Source organism: Ostrinia furnacalis, unplaced genomic scaffold (genome assembly GCF_004193835.3).
Source record: "Ostrinia furnacalis isolate ACB-3 unplaced genomic scaffold, ASM419383v2 OfSCF2576, whole genome shotgun sequence".
Taxonomy (NCBI): Eukaryota; Metazoa; Arthropoda; class Insecta; order Lepidoptera; family Crambidae; genus Ostrinia; species Ostrinia furnacalis.
In genome coordinates, this window is record NW_021132815.1 from 406737 (window position 1) to 426412 (window position 19676).

Genomic DNA, 19676 nt, shown 5'->3' on the forward strand with positions numbered 1-19676 from the left:
GAAAACAGGATGTGATTAATATCACCTACTTCAGAGCCACAATCGCATAAATTACTATCAATGATTTTAAGTCTAGCTAAATGTGCTGGCGTACATGTATGTCCTAACCGCATGCGAATGAGAATAGAGGTGGCTGTCTTATCGAGCGTCGTTCTGAAAAACCAAGGTTTAACCGGGATATTGGGCTGTATACTCTTATAATGCTTTCCTTTAACCAGGTCATTACTATTCCATTCACCTTCCCAAGCTTTACGAAGATAGGATTTAGGAAGGGTAGCTAAATCATGAGAGAAGTTTTTATATGGGAATATATCTCCACACTGCACTGCTTCATTTGCCATTTTATCTGCTATTTCGTTACCGGGAATATTACTGTGAGATGGGATCCAGGCAAAAATTACCTGGAAACCATTCAGTCGGCACTTGTTAAGTAATATTCTACTATCAATAATTATTGGAAAATTAATATTAGCTTTAAAAGGGAATTTAGCCAAAGCTTGTAATGCACTTTTTGAGTCTGAAAAAATTATGGACTTTTTAAGTTTCATGAGTAATATATATTCTAGCGATTTGAATAAACCAAAGCATTCACCCGTAAATACTGACGTCTCAGGAGGGAACATCTTTTTTTGATTTATTTTGTACTGATAATGAAAAACACCTACGCCCACGTTACCATCAGGTGAATGTTTCGAAGCGTCACAATAAATATGGTGCCAATCATGCCAGCCATTAGATTCTAAAACAAGGTTAAAAGTAGGGAATGCAGAACTACCATATTTTGGAATATCCAAGTCGAAATAAATGTCAGGGGAGAGAATTAGGGATTCATAATTGGAGCAGAACAGAGGCATGTATGCAGATCTATGGCTAGGAGCTTGTAAAGAAATATATTTACGAAAACTTATGACAAGGCACGGTGGAGTTTTATGAGTCCAATAAGGTACAGAGTCTACATATTCCGACAAATCTTGCAACTTAGAATAGAGAGGATGATTAAGAAATTGAAATGCACGAAATAGATATTTATCACTTAAAAATTGCCTTCGAAGACCAAGGGGAGGCTCAACACATTCAATTTGGACTGCATTATTAGGACTAGACCGCATTGCACCAGTGACAATACGAAGGGCTTTAGATTGAACAGTGTCAAGTTTGCGCAAACCCACAATGCTACAAGGTTCCAAAAAGAAAGACCCATAATCTAGAACACTTCGAATAATAGCGTTATACACAAGTTTCAGACTATAAGGATGTGCACCCCACCAAACTCCCGATAAGCATCTTAAGATATTCAAAAGCTTTTCACACCTAGCTAGTATATAGTACAAATGAGGTAAACCAGTTAACTTAGAATCAAGAATTAAACCTAGAAACTTAGCCTCATTATGAACAGGTATAGCCGAATTATCATAATACACAGAAATAGGCGGTGGACATCGCATCCTGGAGAATAGAACTATTGAACTCTTATTTACTGACAGACTTAAGCCATTTTTATCTAGCCATGTCTTTAAAACGTTTAGAGTGGTAGACAAAGACTCACACAAATTTTGAATGTTTGAACCAGTAATATACATAACAAGATCGTCTGCATACTGTAAAATATTAACTTTGTTATGTAAAGATGATTCTAAATCATATGAGTAAATATTAAATAATAAAGGACTTAAAACTGATCCTTGAGGTAAGCCTCGCCAGATTGATCTAGTTCTTGTCGATTCGCCACTTGAAACGTTAATGAATCGCTCAGATAGTATATTCATAATNGTACTTATGTAAATATTATTTTATTTTTATTATTTTGTAATTATATCACACCTAAATTGATCCTATGACGTAATTGATTCGTTTCCCTACCTTTTAACTTTAACCCAATCCCACCCTGTCTAAACGCAATGTCCGCAAAACTTATGGCAAAACTGAACGCAAAAATCAAGAACCCTGTCGTGGCTAAACGCAATCCGCGAGAGCCATAAAGAAAAAAAAAAGTATTGGAATTTATCGACTGAAGTCGCTGTTTGGAAGCAAGTTTGATCGTAGTATGGAAGTTTCCGTACCCTGGATTCTTGCAATCATACTAGTGTTGGGGGCACGACGACCGACGAGCTGTCAGTCGAAAATTTGTTTTTACATAATCGAATACTATTCGACTATTGAATTGAATTTTAATTGAAATTGCAGTAAAATATTTTTGTAAGTACATTTTATTAACAAAAATGGCCAGTGTTGAAGTTTGGCGGTAATTTATTTATTGCTAAAGATTTACCAAAAACATCATGCATATTCATAAATTTCATTGCCATTGTGCAAATAATGCCAGATTGCCTGCTAATACCGAATAATCTGTGTAAGGTGATTCGTATGTTACCATTATCTTTACTTTAACCACGCACTAAAAATCACACAATATTTTGAGGACACAATTTCTTACAGTCCCAATTTGATTTGTTGTGAAGGATAACATGCTAAAAATATTTGTGGCATGCTTTCAACAGCCTTTACATTTCTGTACGGCATGATTAAAAGGTGAAACTGTTTTGGGTAGGATAATAATAAAGTAGACACTTTTTAATTGGTAATATTAAAAATTTATTTACAAAATATCATTTATCCTTAAACATTAAAAACATTAATAATATTTTTATTGCTGTATAAATAAAACGAGACTTTCATTACACATTGGAAAACAACGACCACTTTCCTCCACATCTGAAACAAAAAAATATAAATTTAATGTCACTAAAATAAATAAGAATATCAAGGAATAAATATAAATATTATACATAAATGCTGTTATGGGTGAGTCGAACAAAGTTTTTAATAGTCATTATTTATCATTTTGTAATTCATCATTCATCTATACTAAATATTATAAAGAGGTAAAGTTTGTGTGTTTGTATATTTGTTAAATTGTAAGGGGTAATATCGGGATCTACTGAACCGATTTTAAAAATTCTCTCACCAATAGATAGCCACATTATTGCTGAGTGTCATAGGTTATATAAAAAAACCGAAATTTTCCACGCGGGCGAAGCCAACTATTTAAAATAAAAAAATATTTTATTTTAAATTGTATCGTGATAAGGTTCTGCTACAGTGATTAAATCATGATCGATTTCTATGCTAGGACAACCACGCAGCGACATTAAGTACATAAAATGAACCCTGGTTATACCTGCAAGCTTTCAAGAAGCGCGCGTCGTGCGCCCGCTGCAGCGCGTGCCTGGCGGGCTGCGCGGCGGGCAGCGCGCGCGCGCCGCACCGCCCGCACTGCCGCCAGCGCGCCGGCCGCCAGCCGCCGCCCAAGTACATGTACCTGGAAACACGGATAAATAAAATAAATTGTAAATTAATTAAATTAAGAATGTTTTTCATAAATAAAAAAATGTATTTATTGCCTTCGAACCATTAAACATGATACAGGAAGTTGAGTTTTACAACTACATAAAGTACACCGAAGGCAATTGGACCTGGCTCATGCTATACTATACTTTTACATAATTTATAGTCTTTTTAGTCTGAGCTAGGTTAAAACCTGTTTCAGGAGTGTGTTTGTGTAATAAATGCATTTGCAGTCATAGACGAAAACTAAGTTAATTGAATAATAAAAAATACAGTACAATATTACAACCTACAAATATAATTTATGTAGGAATTGAAACCCAGGTTGTATTTCTTCAGCTTTATTTGTATTTACTCCAGGATAAACCACAAAAAATAGGAACGTCTTAGAACCGTCTTAATACTAATCGTCTTCTGTTTAAATCCCCTCGTTCTTACTTCCTCACTCATTCATTCCGTCTCACTCACTCCCTTGCGTTCCGTTTCACACTCCCACACTCGGCCATCCTGCGTACAGTCCGCCCTCGGACTGTTTCATTTCAAAACTTTACATTAAAGCATCTTATAACTAATCTTGTTTAATACAATTCTTATAATCATCTTTCTCGTATGTTCTAGCTTTCTTTCTTTTCTTGTTATAAACTCTAACACTTCCATCTTGAATTGTCTCCACACATTCTCTTGCCTTTTCTCTTAACTCTGGTCTTGTCTCGTTCATTCTTTCTACGTTTTCCTCTTCTATCATCTTAACAAGTTCATCATCTCCTTTATTAATCCGGTTAAACAGTCCTTCTTTCCCTCCCTCGTGATTCTCTCTTATAATTTCGTTCTGCGTCTTCTCCGGTACTACAAATAATAATTCATCTTCATCTCTTTCTTGGTACAACATGTCATTCTGGTAGGATTCTTTCAGCATCTGAATATGTTCGTCTTCATCTTGTGCTTTCTTCAGTCGTGCAGTCGTCTCGGTAAGTACTAAACAGCTTAGGACGTCGGCTTGTTTCATACGTGATACAGGTCGGTGTTCAATCTGACAGTCGTTACTTTTCTTTATTTCATCTGTAGGCTTGCAGTCTTCTAATATTTTCTCAATTTCAGTCATGTGTCTAGAGTCGTCTATGTCGTGTACTACAACTTGATCATCTTTTTCCAACGGGACAACTTCGGTCCGTCCGAGTCCACTCAACGTCAAACATCTTCCGTCGTCGTATTTTGGGGAGCCGATAGTTTTGTACACGTCTTCCGTCATGAGATTCACCTCGCTGCCCGTATCAATAAGACTCGCCGTAGTTATCGCGTTGTTGTCAACAAATTGAACTTCTTTTAGCGGCCTCGATGTTTTCACACTTTTGTTGTTTACGTCCGATACCATCAAGTTGGCAGAAATGTCATCTGTCAGTTCTGCGTTTCGTTCTACGTTCGGTTTCGATCTCCAGTCAGTTGTTGATTGCGTCGTGTTGGCAACACTGTATCGTTCGGGTGTTTTCGTGAACATCGCTCGTTTCGGACTGGCATGACGTTGCTGACGATTGTCTGACTGCCATTTTGAATTTTCACTGGTCACTTGTTGATGATTTGCAGGTTTTGAACATTCACTAGATCTGTGTCCAAACTCATTACACCGGAAACATTTAACCCCTCTTTCCTTGTGAAAACATTGAGCCGAAATATGGTTGCTTCCTCCACAGTTAAAACATCTTGGTCTTGTCGTCTTATTGTAATTTACCGGTGCCGTCGTGCTGCTACTGGAGGGTCTACGTCGTTCATCCACCATTTTCGCCTTTACTGTCTCGTATACTTTCAGTTTCTCTTTCAGCTCACCGTATGTAGTTGCACCGTACAGCATGATTTTATTGGTTTCTACGTCAACAATGCCGTCTATGATATATTTTATTGCGACGTAGTCGGGCATTTTCCCGCGCCTTCCCAACTCCTTCATGACAAGTAGGTAATCAGTACAGCTCTCACTATTGGCCTTCTTTCTCGCACTCATCATTTCGTGGACTGTCTTTACGTCTAACGAATCCGGGAACTCTTTGAGTAAGCCAGTTTTGAACTCGTCCCACGACCTGAATGGCTTCTCCGACCGCAACCAGAGTGCCGCTGTTCCAATGAGTGATCTGCGTCCCACAATGAGTTGGTGTAATGGTGACCAACCAAAGATCTCAGCGTTCTCCTCTACCTCTTGGACCCATCTTGATGCGGTGACAGTTTGATCTCGACCACTAAATTTTGGGATCAGCTCCTCGGCATAGGCAAAAGTAGTAGGTATGCGCTGCTCCAGGGTCTTGCTCGGGCCAGCATCTTCCGCATCTTCGAAATCATGCTTACTATGTCGTCGTCTCATGATTGATGAAAATACGTCTCACGTCTCAATCCGTCGTAATCGTCGTGAATCGTCGTGTTTCCTTTTCTTGGGCTATCCCGGACGAGCCCCCAAGCTGTAGGAATTGAAACCCAGGTTGTATTTCTTCAGCTTTATTTGTATTTACTCCAGGATAAACCACAAAAAATAGGAACGTCTTAGAACCGTCTTAATACTAATCGTCTTCTGTTTAAATCCCCTCGTTCTTACTTCCTCACTCATTCATTCCGTCTCACTCACTCCCTTGCGTTCCGTTTCACACTCCCACATTTATTAAATTAGGAAACATCACTAAGCACTACTATACAAACCTTATAGAATCCATAGCTACGAGATTTGGTGTCGTTTCACAATACGTAAAATTGGGCTCAGGTGAATACCGTAGCGCTTCAGGCTCTACACCGTACTCCAACTGTAAAATAATCGTTGTAAATTAGACTTTTATGTTTTAGAAAAAATCTGTTAACTTAAATATTTTATCGATTGAATAATCATAATCGGAAACATGCACATCACTAAAATCAAGAATGTGACAGATGTATTGGCGTATTATATTGGTTAGCGGGAGCTCGCAGGCGGGAGATACGAATGACATTTCTATAACCTTGCAAATGTAGGTAATCAATAAAATGTGCTCATTTGGGTGGGAGTTGGGACTAGTTTTAACCCTAAAAAGGATCATTATTTTGTTTATAATTTTTATTTTATTTTATGTGACTGAACTGAAGAAACCTATAGCATTAGTAGACAGACCTTTTTGGCCACTCTGAGTGCCATCATACTTGAGTCATTGCAAGTATCCTTGCTACCTTTTGCCTCTGGTAAATTAAAAAGCGTTGTTCTCCTGTAGAGACTAACGTCCGTATTCACAAACATTACTATGAGGTCTCACAGTGCTCGTGGACGCACATGGTGACACACGAACCAATCACAGAGCTCTATTCAACGCTGTGCGTTCGATTTGCTGCTTCACTTAAGCAAGTACCGTTTGTGAATACGAGCGTAACACTAGGCGCAGACCACCGATTTTTAGTTAGCCGACAGTTGGGCCCGATTTTAATTTGTTTGAAGAATCGGCCAAATCAAATCGGCGTAATGTGCGCACTTCCATACATGCCCATACTAATTAGAAAGAAAGAAAGTAAATACATTTATTTTATTTCGTACACTAGAACAACAAATTACAGAAATGAATACGTTAAAAATAATAATTTAAATGTTATACTAAATAGGCTTCCGCCTTATAACTCAGTATAATGCCGCAGTACTTAGCACCACGACGCTGGTTTTCAGTGGTCGTTTTGACTGCTCGACTAAACTATCGGCCGACGAAAAACCGATGGTCTGCGCCTAGGCTAAAAATAGCCTGACGATGAACAAATTCTGTAATATTATAAAAGCAAAATAAACTTACGTATAAAGGGTATGGTTTCTCGTGCGGCGCGGACACGCTGCACCTCGGGAGCGCCTCCCACACGCGCGGCGCCGTCATCTGCGCGTTGAGGCTCAGCCACTCCTCTGGCGACGAACGGGTTAATTAATAAAATGAACGTAACAAATTGTTTCTGAGGTAGGTACGCATGATGGTCCTTTACTTGGTCACTTGGTAGTGACTAATTGTCGCCACCATGTTTTGAACTTTATTGGGATAATATAAGGTTTAAAACTATATTTTGTATGATGTGTTTAAGACTGTACTAACTTTTGCCCGCGGCTTCACCCGCGTGAAATTTCGTTTGTCACGGACTGTCATAAATTTTAGCCTATATGTTATTCTGGGTTATAAACAATAATACTGTAAAGTTTCATCAAAATCCGTTCAGTAGTATTTGAGTGAAAGAGTAACAAACATGTTGACATCCAGACATTCATACAAACTTTCGCATTTATAATATTAGCACAGAATAATAATAAGTACTATGTACAGAAGTTTTACTTCGCGAAGGTATTTAAAAAAATGTATGCTCAATGTCATTTACAATATGGTGTAATTTAGCCTGTCTCAAGAGTCAAGCACCATTTTGTTGACAAACGTCAGTGATCGGCACTGCGCCGAAGCTATAGGGCTGACTTCGGTAAAATGATGTGACGTGAGGTGCCAAACTGCGGAAAATGGCGGAGGAAATACATGATTTAGCATGAATTATCATGAATAATATTAACTACTTATTTACCTCTCAGTGTCTTGAGGCAACTTAAAAAAGTACATTCTGTGTTTTTATTATTATTTAGGCAGTTAAATACCGCACAGTATTTAGTACACCATTTTCTTTATTTTCTTCCATCATACACAAGAATACGCGTGCGTGAGTCAATGTTCGCTCGTATGTGAGGCCTTGTCGAATAGTATCCTGTAGGTGGGCCATCGTGCGTGTTTTGTTTTCGATGTAAACTCGCGGAGATGAACAGGCCTGGTATTACCTTGCAGCAGGTCGTGCTTGGGCCCGGCGGCGTGCAGGCGGGCCAGCGGGCGGCTGAGCGCGTCGCCGCCGCGGCCGCTGGCCCGTGCCATCACCACCAGCTTGCGGAGTAAGGAAACTGCTGTCGGGTCGCTTAGGATGTCGTAGCTGTTGGTAAAATCCAATAAAGCCCGGACCGTGAGCACGTAGAATTTTGTCCAATGACCCCTAGCTACCCATCCTTATCGCTCGCGCGTAATTATATTGCTGTCGCGACTGTGCGACTGGCACCCGCAGTGAGTGTACGAGTGCGATAGCAACATAATTACGCGCGAGCAATAAGGATGGGTAGCTTGGGGTCATTGGACAAAATTCTACGTGCTCACGGACCTGACTATAGAATTATAATACAAAGTCAGGTTAAAGTGGACGTCATTTGGCTGAAACGAACGAACGAAGTTGTTGGGGATTTTTATCTCAGTGTGTTACAAATTACCTATGAAACAAAATATTGAAAACTCGAATATTTCGCTAGCGAGTACGACAAACAAAATGAAAATGAAAAATATTTATTTCGTTAACAACAACAATTAATAGGATTTGAGGTGGACTCTTTCTTGTAAGTGCAATGGCACCTGTGCCAGAAGGAGTCGCTCTCCCTTAACAAATTAACATTGAGTAACATTTTTATCATATCCAAAGAGTAACAAAATCACCACATATTGGTTGTGTTTGGTGTGTGTGTGTGCGCTTGCGTGTGTGTGTGTGTGTGTGTGTATCTGTGTGCTTGCGTGTGTGTGTGTGTATATGTGTGCTTGCGTGCGTGTGTGTGTGTGTGTGTGCGTGTGTGTGTAAATCTATGAAGATTTTAGTTCTTGAAAGTATCCTGTCAGTATGTCATACACTTCATCTCATTTTTTAAGCAGTCGCAAGTGATGACGTTTGATGTAAACTCGCGCTAAGCACACAGGTCATTGGAAACAGTTTGGAAACAAACTATTTATAAACTTTTACAAAAATCGAAATCAAAAATATTTTATTCAATTTTGACCACTGGTGGCAATTATGAACGTCAAATACAGTAAATAACCCTCCTTCTGGCGCAGTCGGATAAAAAAAAAGGTAGTCCTTAAGGGGAACTTTACATGTCTCCTTATCTTTTGGTCCCTACCTTACAAAAGAAAAAACCATGAAATTGCCAATCAGTCATCATTTTGTTTGCCCTATCTAAACGCCAAAGTTTAACGCCATCTCTCGCTTCCTCCCCGAACTACAACCACTCACCCGTGCTGCGGGCCGCCCTGGTGCTGGTTGAGCGCAAGCAGCGCGGTCAGCGCTATATCCAGCGCTCGCTGCAGCGGCCGCCTTAGCGCTTGAAGCGCTGACACGTCGCCCATTGATTCTGGCTTCGCTTCTAACGCTATGAGGGTCTGTGGACAATATTTTGTTAGTGAAGTCAAGTTTTAACGACTGCATAGTTAACGCCCGTATTCACAAACATTACTATGAGGTCACACAGTGCGCGAGGATGCACAGGGTGACACACGAACCAATCAGAGCTCTATTTAACGCTGTGCGTTCGATTTGCTGCTTCACTTAAGCAAGCAATGGAAACAAGTTTCTCAATGTGGTTTCTTGGGTTTAATCATCATCATCATTTCAGCCACAGGACGTCCACTGCTGAACAAAGGCCTCCCCCAAATAATTTCCACATCGCCTGGTTGGTAGCGGCCTGCATCCAGCGCCTTCCTGCTACCCTTATGAGGTCGTCGGTCCACCTTGCGGATGGACGTCTGACGTATTAGTTTGCAAGCTGAAGTGGCAATGGGCGGAGCACATAGTACGAAGAACTGACGACCGATGGAGCAGTAAGGTCCTGGAGTGGAGGCCACGTACCGGAATCCAGTACACATTCGCTGCAAAATAGACCGTATTACAAGCGCACAAGGACTACCAACTCGTAATGATCCTGGCAGTCAAGTGATCAATCCTCCTATTTATTATTACAGCCTAAAGTCCGGTCGCCGAGCAGATAGAATTTCGTACAATGACCCCAAGCTACGATGTCGCGCTCGCACACTCACTGCGGGCGCCCGTCGCAGTTGCGACAGCAATATAATTACGCGCTAGCGATAAGGATGGGTAGCTTGGGGTCATTGTACGAAATTCTATCTGCTCGGCGACCAGACTTTACAGCACATAATCCAGTACACATCCGTCGCACAACCGACCGTATCACAAGCACACAAGGCTACCTGGTCGTGCGCGTCGCACAGCTTGTCGTCGGGCGGGCGGTAGGCGGCGCCGGCGCAGGCCCAGGCCGCGTGCAGCATGACGCAGCACGCCAGCCAGGTGCCGCTGTTGGACAGCGCGGATGACATCCTGGGGGGATACGTAGTACGTTAAGTTTATTGTTTCTCAAAAATTGGCTTTAAAAATGCACTTTAAGGCCAAGTTTCTACCAAAGTGGGGCGGAGATGTGTATGAAATCCCAGACTATAATCTGACGTAGTTAGTTACATTACAATCTAATCTAACCTAGCACACTTTTAGTTTACAATCTCACGCGTTAAATTATAAACTGACGGAATTCACAATTTCACGATGACATTTTTATATCATTTCCCAGTTCAGCTTCGGTAATTTGATTGATTTTTGACACACCTTTCCTCCTCTCCGCTTTGGTAGAAAGAAACTAAGTCAAGTGTCGGACTACATTTGAGTTGCGCTTTACGTAACGCTTTACGCAGCCTGAAAACTTTCCTCCGGGACAAACTTGACCTTCACTGGTTGGGTTTCTATTGGCGGTCAAACTGTAGATCTTGGCTACACAGGAGTTGCAGCGGTGGGAACGAGAGGTGGGAATAGTCCCATTCTAACTATGCAACGCTACTCCTTTGAATTTTAATTCATAGAACAATAAATTATGTTTTAACTAGCGGCCGCCCGCGACTTCGTACGTTGGGAACTTTAATATGAGAAAATGCCCCAGGGCGGACAAAAATGAAACGTATTTTATTTCAAAGCTTTATACTTGTAGGTATATTCACTTAAAGCGCTATGTTGTGAGATATGGGAATTCTGAGATATGACGAGTCTAAGTTGAAAATATATTTGTCTAAAATGATTTGATATTTTTACATGTTATGTTGTTTGGCATTACAGAGTAACCAATAAAAGTAAATAAAATAATATCCCAACTAATATTATAAATGCGAAAGTAACTCTGTCTGTCTGTCTGTTACGCTTTCCCGCTTAAACCTCGCAACCGATTTTGATGAAATTTGGCATACAGATAGTTTGAGTCCCGGGAAGGAACATAGGATAGTTTTTATCCCGGTTTTTGAAACAGGGACGCGCGCGATAAAGTTTTTCTGTGACAGACAAAAATCCACGCGGGCGAAGCCGCGGGCGGAAAGCTAGTTATGAAAATTAATACCAAGAAGCAAATTACTTTTATAGGAGACTTGTAAATTTAACTACAAACACCCATCCATGGTCCGCCTAACTAAAGTTAAAGTTATATTTTATAATTTTCTATGATTAACGGGACTTTATCAATGTAATAAAAATGAAAATGTAACATATTATTAGAAATATAAGGAATTAATTAGTCTTAGCTCACTAACACTTACTTAAAAGTTTGTCACACAAAGGCACAACTCCAAATTGGACCACAGTCGCGCGGGCCGGATTCGACAAATATCGGCATGTCTCTGATTCAGCCCTTCTAGCGGAAAGATAGACGAAAGTATGGAAGGGGCACAAAATGTAGAACTCTTATATCTGATCATTGTTTTCGATTTCTGTGAAAGCCATCTTGTAGAACTTACGAAAATGTGCCTCTCTAGTACAAAAAGTAAAAAACCAAAAATTTTGAGTTGTGCCCCTATATTATTAAGGGTGCGATATGTACGAGTATATTGCCAAGAAAGGGGTTCTATGAGCCATATTAAAATACGCCTATTTTTCAAAAGGTAAAGACTTTACTCCCGATAGTGGAAGGTTTTAATTGGTTATCTTGAACCAATACTACAGAAATCTAGAGTGCTTAGTATATTCTGTCTACCTTTCAGTAAAATATGCTATAATATTTTTAAATAGGTACATTCAACACTAACATTTATTTAAAAATATCATACCAACCAAACTGAGCACCTCCTCCATACATATAAAACACCATAAGCACAGAGAGCCCAATAAATAAATTATTGTCACAATAATTTATATTTACATTTAACGAAATGCTAGCTGAAACATGTCGCAATCGGGTGCACATAGTAATATATTAAACGCGTTCAAAAACACCGTAGCTTCGGGCTGGCGGACTAAAAGTTTGTGTACTCATTAAAATTAATTAATACGTCACATTTCTAATTACATTTTCGCGTTATTGTATTGTTTAGGCGAAATGTGGTTTTGATGACCGCGACACGGTCCGGTCTAGATAATAATTAGTGTCTCTACTATTAATAACTATGTTTTTACTTTATTAGCCGCATGTTATTTATTTTTAGACTATACCTATATGTTCTTCATCAAAAAACTACACTTTCAATTTATTCCAAGTTTAGCTACTTACCTACGTTGTATTTAAGCATATTAATTATCACAATCTCAGCGCCATCTAGTAACAAATTCGTTGCCTGCTGCTGTCTTTCCCGAAGACTATAATCCGGGCGTTTTCAAGGCGAGAGTGAATAGGCACTTACAGGGCAGATATATACCATCCTAGACTGCATCAAACTTAACATTAGGTGCAATGTGGTCAAATATCTGCCTTGTTATGCATAAAAAAAATTGTTACGTAAAAAAAGGACTTTGATGCTGCAAGTCACAAAGTACTAACAACCGAAAAGTGTTAATTGTAATGCTTGCCGATTTTCAATACAGCTACGTATTTCATCATACAGCCGTACTTTTTGTATGAAATCGCGTGCCGAGTCTGTCATGTCTAAACCGCCGCGTCGAAACATTTTTCCGGCATTAACAATGACAATCACGTCGATGTGCAGACTGGCTGCCACTTACACCGTATCGTAATGCTGACTGTGAGCATTCGAAATAATAAGGGTTAGTATTTTAATATCATCAAAACTATGTGTGATTATTTTAACATTCGTTTCCAATGGGCTTCTTAGTTTATCTACATAACATGGTCTATGATATACCTGTAAGTATTTCGAATGTTATCCAGATCTCTATCCCACTTTGTACCTTATTTTATTATTGTAGTAAAGTTTTGAATAAATACGTGTAGGTAATTTAATAAAATTACATTTAGTACGTTTTATGATCAACGAAGTTCGTATTAGCTAAATCCTATGCTTGCCATAGTTTATTTACAAGAGATATTCCAGTAATTACTATGTGCTTTGTGTAACCGAAAAATAAAATAAAAAAATCTGTAAGGCGCGGTGTAAATAGTGCACTACACTACAATGTTCTGTCCAGTAATAAATTTTATTTCACATTATCCAATCCATGCCCCATTTTTGTAGCCGTAACTCGCAAACCACAATGTCAAAACAGCAATGGATTTCTACTCTTCAAATAGTCGCTCCCTCATTTCACACAATACAGGGTCACTGAAAAACTGGCATGTTCCATTTTAATTGCCCCTGATAGGGTGGGTACGAGACGTGGTATTTTTTCAAAAATAAATAAAAGCAGAAAACTGTTTTCAGCGATGGGTCAATCGAGCCTATGACGGCTGATTGCATTCATAAATATTTTTTGCTTGCCACAGATTTTAATGGTGATTGACACATGGAATGCTATTTTAAACGGACTAAAAGTGAATATTTAAAATCAAACGTCATCTGAATACAATGGACGCGTTTTTGTCAATATCGTTTTTATAGAACTGTCTATGTCTATTAGTTTTCACAAAAATACAAAACTGAAAATATCTTACAGATATACGAGTAGGATGTAAATTTCGGTGTATAATCAAGTCGTATAACGTTTTGCTTTCAATAAATACAAAAGTTTGTCGAAAATAAGTACGAATTTTGTTCCGTTCACGAGATATTAATTCACACTGTAATGAGATGTTAAACTCGACTGGCTCGGCTACAAAAAACTCCTTAGTCTTTGCCCAAAAAGCTTCTCACCCATCTGCGTCACATACTCTGTGCCCGCCACCCTCCAGTCCTCTTATTAGACAAAAATACACGTCTCAGCATGTTCGGAGGTCCAGTGGGGGGTGGGGGGGTTTAATTATCGGTCACTAAATTAAGCCGGTCCGGAATTCCCGCCAGTCGTGCACTTTCGAGACGTGTTGTGTAGGNTTACGCTTTCCCGCTTAAACCTCGCAACCGATTTTGATGAAATTTGGCATACAGATAGTTTGAGTCCCGGGAAGGAACATAGGATAGTTTTTATCCCGGTTTTTGAAACAGGGACGCGCGCGATAAAGTTTTTCTGTGACAGACAAAATTCCACGCGGGCGAAGCCGCGGGCGGAAAGCTAGTAAATAAATAAAAAATATAAATAAAATAATATAAATAAATAAAATATTATTAATACTTAAATTAATATTAGACAACATCTCATATATTACTCCAACCCAAAATAAGTAGCTAAGGCATTTGTGTTCGAAATCGAAACCGGGACCTCAGGATTGGCCCGGCACACCTTGAAAACCGGTGTGTGCGCCTCTCCGCCATGGAGGTCGTCAAAAATGTTACCTAAATGTAAAATAAAAAAAAATATTAAAACTTCATTTTCTCAATATTCCCATATAAGAGAGAAAAAATAAATGCACGGAAATTCATTAGATATTAGTATGTATCATCTGTGATAGGTTTCGTTTGTGTCCGCTACTTTTCGAAAAGTGGGGCAAAAAGTTCCCAATGTCATTTAGTTTGTCACATATCGTCATAAATTATAGCCTATATGTTAATCTGGGTTATAAACAATAATACTGTAAAGTTTCATCAAAATCCGTTCAGTAGTTTTTGCGTAAGAGAGTAACAAACATCCAGACATCCACACAAACTTTCGCATTTATAATATTAGTAGGACTAAATTCGCGCACGCACACTCACTGCGGCCACCCATCGCACAGTCGCGACAGGAATATAATTACGTGCGAGTAATAAGGATGGGTAGCTTGGGGTCACTGGACGAAATTCTATCTACTCGGCGACAGGACTTTAGTAGGTAAAGGTAACATTTCTGCCTGACCTGCACAGCGCCATCCTGAGCTTGAGCCAGCCGTGGTAGTAGTACTGCTGGAACGCCGCCGGCTGCCGCTGGAAGCTCTCCGTCAGTCTGCGGACAAATATTATGGCTTAATGTAGGATGTGTAAAAATGCTGTAGAGCTTAAAATAACGTTTTAGTTCCCACCGTTACAACTCCTGTGAAGTCCTGTGTAGTCAGGATCTGACGAAATTCTGACTGATCGAATATTGTTAGGACATAGTAAGCTTGAATCAATACGAATTAGTTGTTATGTTATTTAAAAGGGATTAGGGCGTACGATCTCGTGCGAGTCAAACACTTGCAATCAGTGCAGGATCGGTCATTGTAGAAATGCATGGTCTTTGATCAGTAGTGGACGTCCTTTGACTGAGATAATAATACGAGGAAGCAGCGTACTTGGCTACAGCAGCACAGGACCAATGTTGTGGAATTTCTGAGACCTCCCCTATGTCCAGCAATGGACGTCCTTTGGCTGTAATACAATGAAGCGTCGATAGCCGAACGGTAAAAGGTGTCGGACTGGCTGACTCGAGATCCGAGGAACGCTGATTCGAACCTCGTCGCCGCTGGATTATTGTGGTGAACAAAAAGGTCTCTACCCACTACACCGTATCATACCATGACCGTGCTAGGAACGTGTCAGGCACGAAAAGCAACACGATACGCTCTACTATGCCCACTGAACGGATGGACGGCGTTCTGTCCAAATTTAATGTCCAAATTCAATATTCTCGCCGACATTGTTGACGCTCCGTGCATGGCACGCGACGGTGTTGGTCGGTGACGGAACGGTCTACTGGGAACAGTGTCATACTTTTCAATACAAATAATATTTATTTGCCTGACACGTTCCTAGCACGGTCATGGTATGATACGGTGTAGTGGGTAGAGACATTAAGCATATTGTACAGGTCTGTCTAATGTTACGGCCTAGTAAAATTGTAAAGGTCGCCTATGTGCGACCAAACTCCTTGGCCGCGCGCCTGGCCGGCGAGAAACTTCTTTTTACTTTTTATGTTTTTATCGATTGTCACTTTTTTCTCTTCCTCTTGACTTTCTACTGAACTAAGCAACATGTAATTTGATTTTATTTTACAATATAATTTTATTTTACACCACAAAGCCTTTCAAACAATTAATCTCTCGTAGTGTCGGTGACGTATTTCGTTCACATATCTTATTTTAGTACAAGGAGTTAATGAGACCAAAATGTGGCTTACCTGTCGTATGTATGTTGCACGGCGGCGGGTCGTAGCGCCAGTAAGGCGTCGAGCGCGTCACAGCCAGCGAGCAGCGCCCACTCTAGAGTATTCACTGCCAGTGACGCTTGCGCAAGCGGGCTCTCTGCAACCGACCAAACACATGGTCATATTAGACACCTTGCATGCTATAGACTTTTTGTCGGCCGATTTGGTCGGGCTGTTAATCAGTATAAACGTGTAAGAAGGTTTGCATATTATAGCCCGACCAGGAACATAAAAACCCTCGCCATGTTGCGGAAATCTAATGGTACTAATTTCTTTTAATGGCAACAATAACTGAAAACTTCATTGACATGTCACCTTGCATGTCAGTCTATTGTTGTCAAAGTGTAAACAAACTTTATTTTAAATGTGCGCAATTGATTTTGTGAATTAAATTGCTAAAATCTTTTTATAGTCTTGAAAGAAAAGTGGTTCACAATGTGTTAAAGTATTTGTCGAAGAGAAATACTAAGGATTCGGACAATTTTTTCTTTGAATAATGTTTCCGACAAAGGTTGTCAAATTGACTGACATGTTTATCGTATAGTACAGTCCACTATGAAAATTAGCTGTGGTTTGTTTCAACTACCTATTTTAAAAAAAATTGTCACTTTCTAAGTGTTGAATTTTATGGAATTGGGAAAGAAGTACCGAGTTTGAAGCGTTCATGAGCAGACATTGCAGTTGAATATTCAAGTTCTGAATTTGATTATTGATGAATAATAAAATAAATCCTACTAGCTCGATTGATGGTTTCATTTAATTTATTTAAACCAGGTTACCTATAATAATATTTTTTCGTTAATTTATGAAAATATCAAATTAGCCCGTAATCCTGAATCCTGATACATAAAGTTAGCCTATTAATTTAACACAGGTACGACTGTACTCAGTGTTGCACTATCAAATGCAATTGACGCGCCTCTATGCCAGGGTTTTTATGTTCCTGGTCAGGCTATAAAATGTAACCTCTAAAAGTCTAAACTAATATGATTGTGATTGAAATAAATGATTACGATTATTATTATCTCTCCTGTGGCAATCACAGCGCGGCCGGTCCTTTTGGAAGCCGTTCATGGAGATACAGATCCAACACGAAGACGCCCTTTCGAGATAATGATAATGCGTTATTATTATTATTACACCGATTTGATATCGGCCGATTCCTCATACAAATTGGGCCAACCAAACAATCGGCTGCTAAAAGTCTGCAGTCTGTGGGTAGTTTTACATAACGAACGGCAGGCAGCTTATAATGATGGTGTATTACTAAACATCGGCACGTCTTTAAATAAAACTACCACTGTCTCGTGGCAAATAGTGGTCATAATTATGTGTCATTTTTGTCAACAAAAATGGATCGTGAGCAATTGTTTACGAACGATTTCACTGAAGAATTTTTGGTCCTTCGAGCCGGATCTAAAGTAGTGTCTATTTACGTGCTTGTTTAACTCATACTTCTGAAGAATAAAAAAATATAATCTTATGTGGCTTCTGCAGGTTTTAAAATGAAAAATGTTCGCTTGGAACTATGGTCACGGGGGTTACTGTGAATCATTGCTTGTGGTCACCTCAGCACCATATTTTTTAACTAATATTCGTTTGGATTACTATAGTCACGGGGGCCATCGTGAGTCACTGTGGGGCACAACACTCACGGATATCGGGCCACAGCGGCAGACGGAGCACGTGCAGGCCTGGGCGCACGGGGAACCGCTCTGCAAGTAATGGGGGCCACTGTGGGTCACTGTGGGGCACAACACTCACGGATATCGGGCCACAGCGGCAGACGGAGCACGTGCAGGCCTGGGCGCACGGGGAACCGCTCTGCAAGTAATGGGGGCCACTGTGGGTCACTGTGGGGCACAATGTGCACTTTGATCAATCATTATGTGAATTGAGATTGTTCACAAGTAACAATAAACAAACTTACTGCCGTTCAGAGATAAGACAATGTACCGACAGGTGGATCAAATTACAATCGTCTGGCGCGTGGCTATACTCGTGTTGCCGAGAATGCTCAGTTCGCATTTTGTGCCCAGCTGGACTCGAGACTAAGTACCTACAAGGGAACGGGGTCATTGATATCGGCCAAGGCTGCGTTCTAAAAGGTGACATATTTACAATACATGCTCAACATGACTACTACAATGAAATGTACATACATAAGGACATTGACATACCGGTCCTGCCTAAATATACCTCATCTCTTAACGATATGATAAACACCTCCATGAACGAAAAGGTGCTAGATAACCTGGAGAATCATGATCAGTTATTTGATGAAATAAACAAAAGAATAGAAGTGCTGAAATCGCAAGATTTACAACTGCTACAGAACAGCAGTGTCACACACTATTCTACTATTTACGCTATACTGGCGATGCTGATAGTCGTCGTCGTCATTTACATCGGCTGCAAACTGAAGGGCCGGTGCGTGTTGGCGAGCTGGCGGGACAGAGGCGCGCAGGAAGAGCGCCCTGTCATCCTCGAGTTGCGAAGCAGCCAGGGTGTCAGTGCCAGTGCTAATAGTGTCAGTGCAGTGCATGATAGTGAACAAAGGTCGAACACAATAGTGTCGATGGGTCGTGACATGAGTGGATCCGTGTTAAGTGTGGATAGGGCCACTTCTCCAACTATGACAAGAACAATTAAATTTGATAATTTACCTAAACCATAAATACCTTACTAATTATGCAATTAATTTTATATGTTGGTTTTTAAACTCTCTTTTTTAACTTTCTTCTTTTATTTTTATTTTTATGTGTTTTTGACATTTTTTGTAGTTGGCAATATGTACGAGTCAACTCGCACATTTTTTATTACTAAGTAATTTATTGTTAACTTGCATTTTATTCATGCACTTTGGCCAGCTACGCCTGACCTACATTTGGGACTTTGGTAGTTTAACATTTTATAATCAGTGCAATAAAGCATTCGGCAGCTAAAACACGTCTTTCAATAAATCCCATCAGCGGTTGATGCGGCGTAGTTGTCTGACATCTTGACATCAGTCTTACTTTGACACCACATCTTACAGTACCTACTGAACATTTGCTTACATTTAGAAAATTATTAATTAAAAAGTGTCATTAAAATCCTTTTATTTTGTT

At 39.8% G+C, this 19676-nt stretch overlaps 1 protein-coding gene across 1 annotated transcript; it reads right to left on the reverse strand.

The window, feature by feature from the left end:
- Positions 1-2622: 2622 nt before the first annotated feature.
- Positions 2623-19111, reverse strand: MED16 (mediator complex subunit 16). Its single transcript, XM_028308988.1, has 11 exons — positions 18935-19111; positions 18222-18390; positions 16540-16663; positions 15301-15387; positions 10365-10491; positions 9394-9539; positions 8132-8277; positions 7125-7228; positions 6022-6122; positions 3179-3319; positions 2623-2712 (listed from the first exon to the last, which is right to left on the reverse strand). The coding sequence occupies exons 1-11, from the start codon at positions 19109-19111 to the stop codon at positions 2676-2678; spliced, it is 1359 nt and encodes a 452-aa protein (XP_028164789.1). The 3' UTR covers positions 2623-2675.
- Between the last annotated feature and the right edge of the window lie 565 nt (positions 19112-19676).

Excerpts from the sequence above, each read along its gene's own strand:
- MED16 (XM_028308988.1), bottom strand. The coding sequence starts at position 19,111 with ATGCACTGCACTGACACTATTAGCACTGGCACTGACACCCTGGCTGCT. Across the intron at positions 18,391-18,934 it reads ATCAGCATCGCCAGTATAGC|AGCGGTTCCCCGTGCGCCCA; the intron begins GTAAATAGTAGA and ends CATTACTTGCAG. Across the intron at positions 7,229-8,131 it reads CAAGCACGACCTGCTGCAAG|AGGAGTGGCTGAGCCTCAAC; the intron begins GTAATACCAGGC and ends GTTCGTCGCCAG.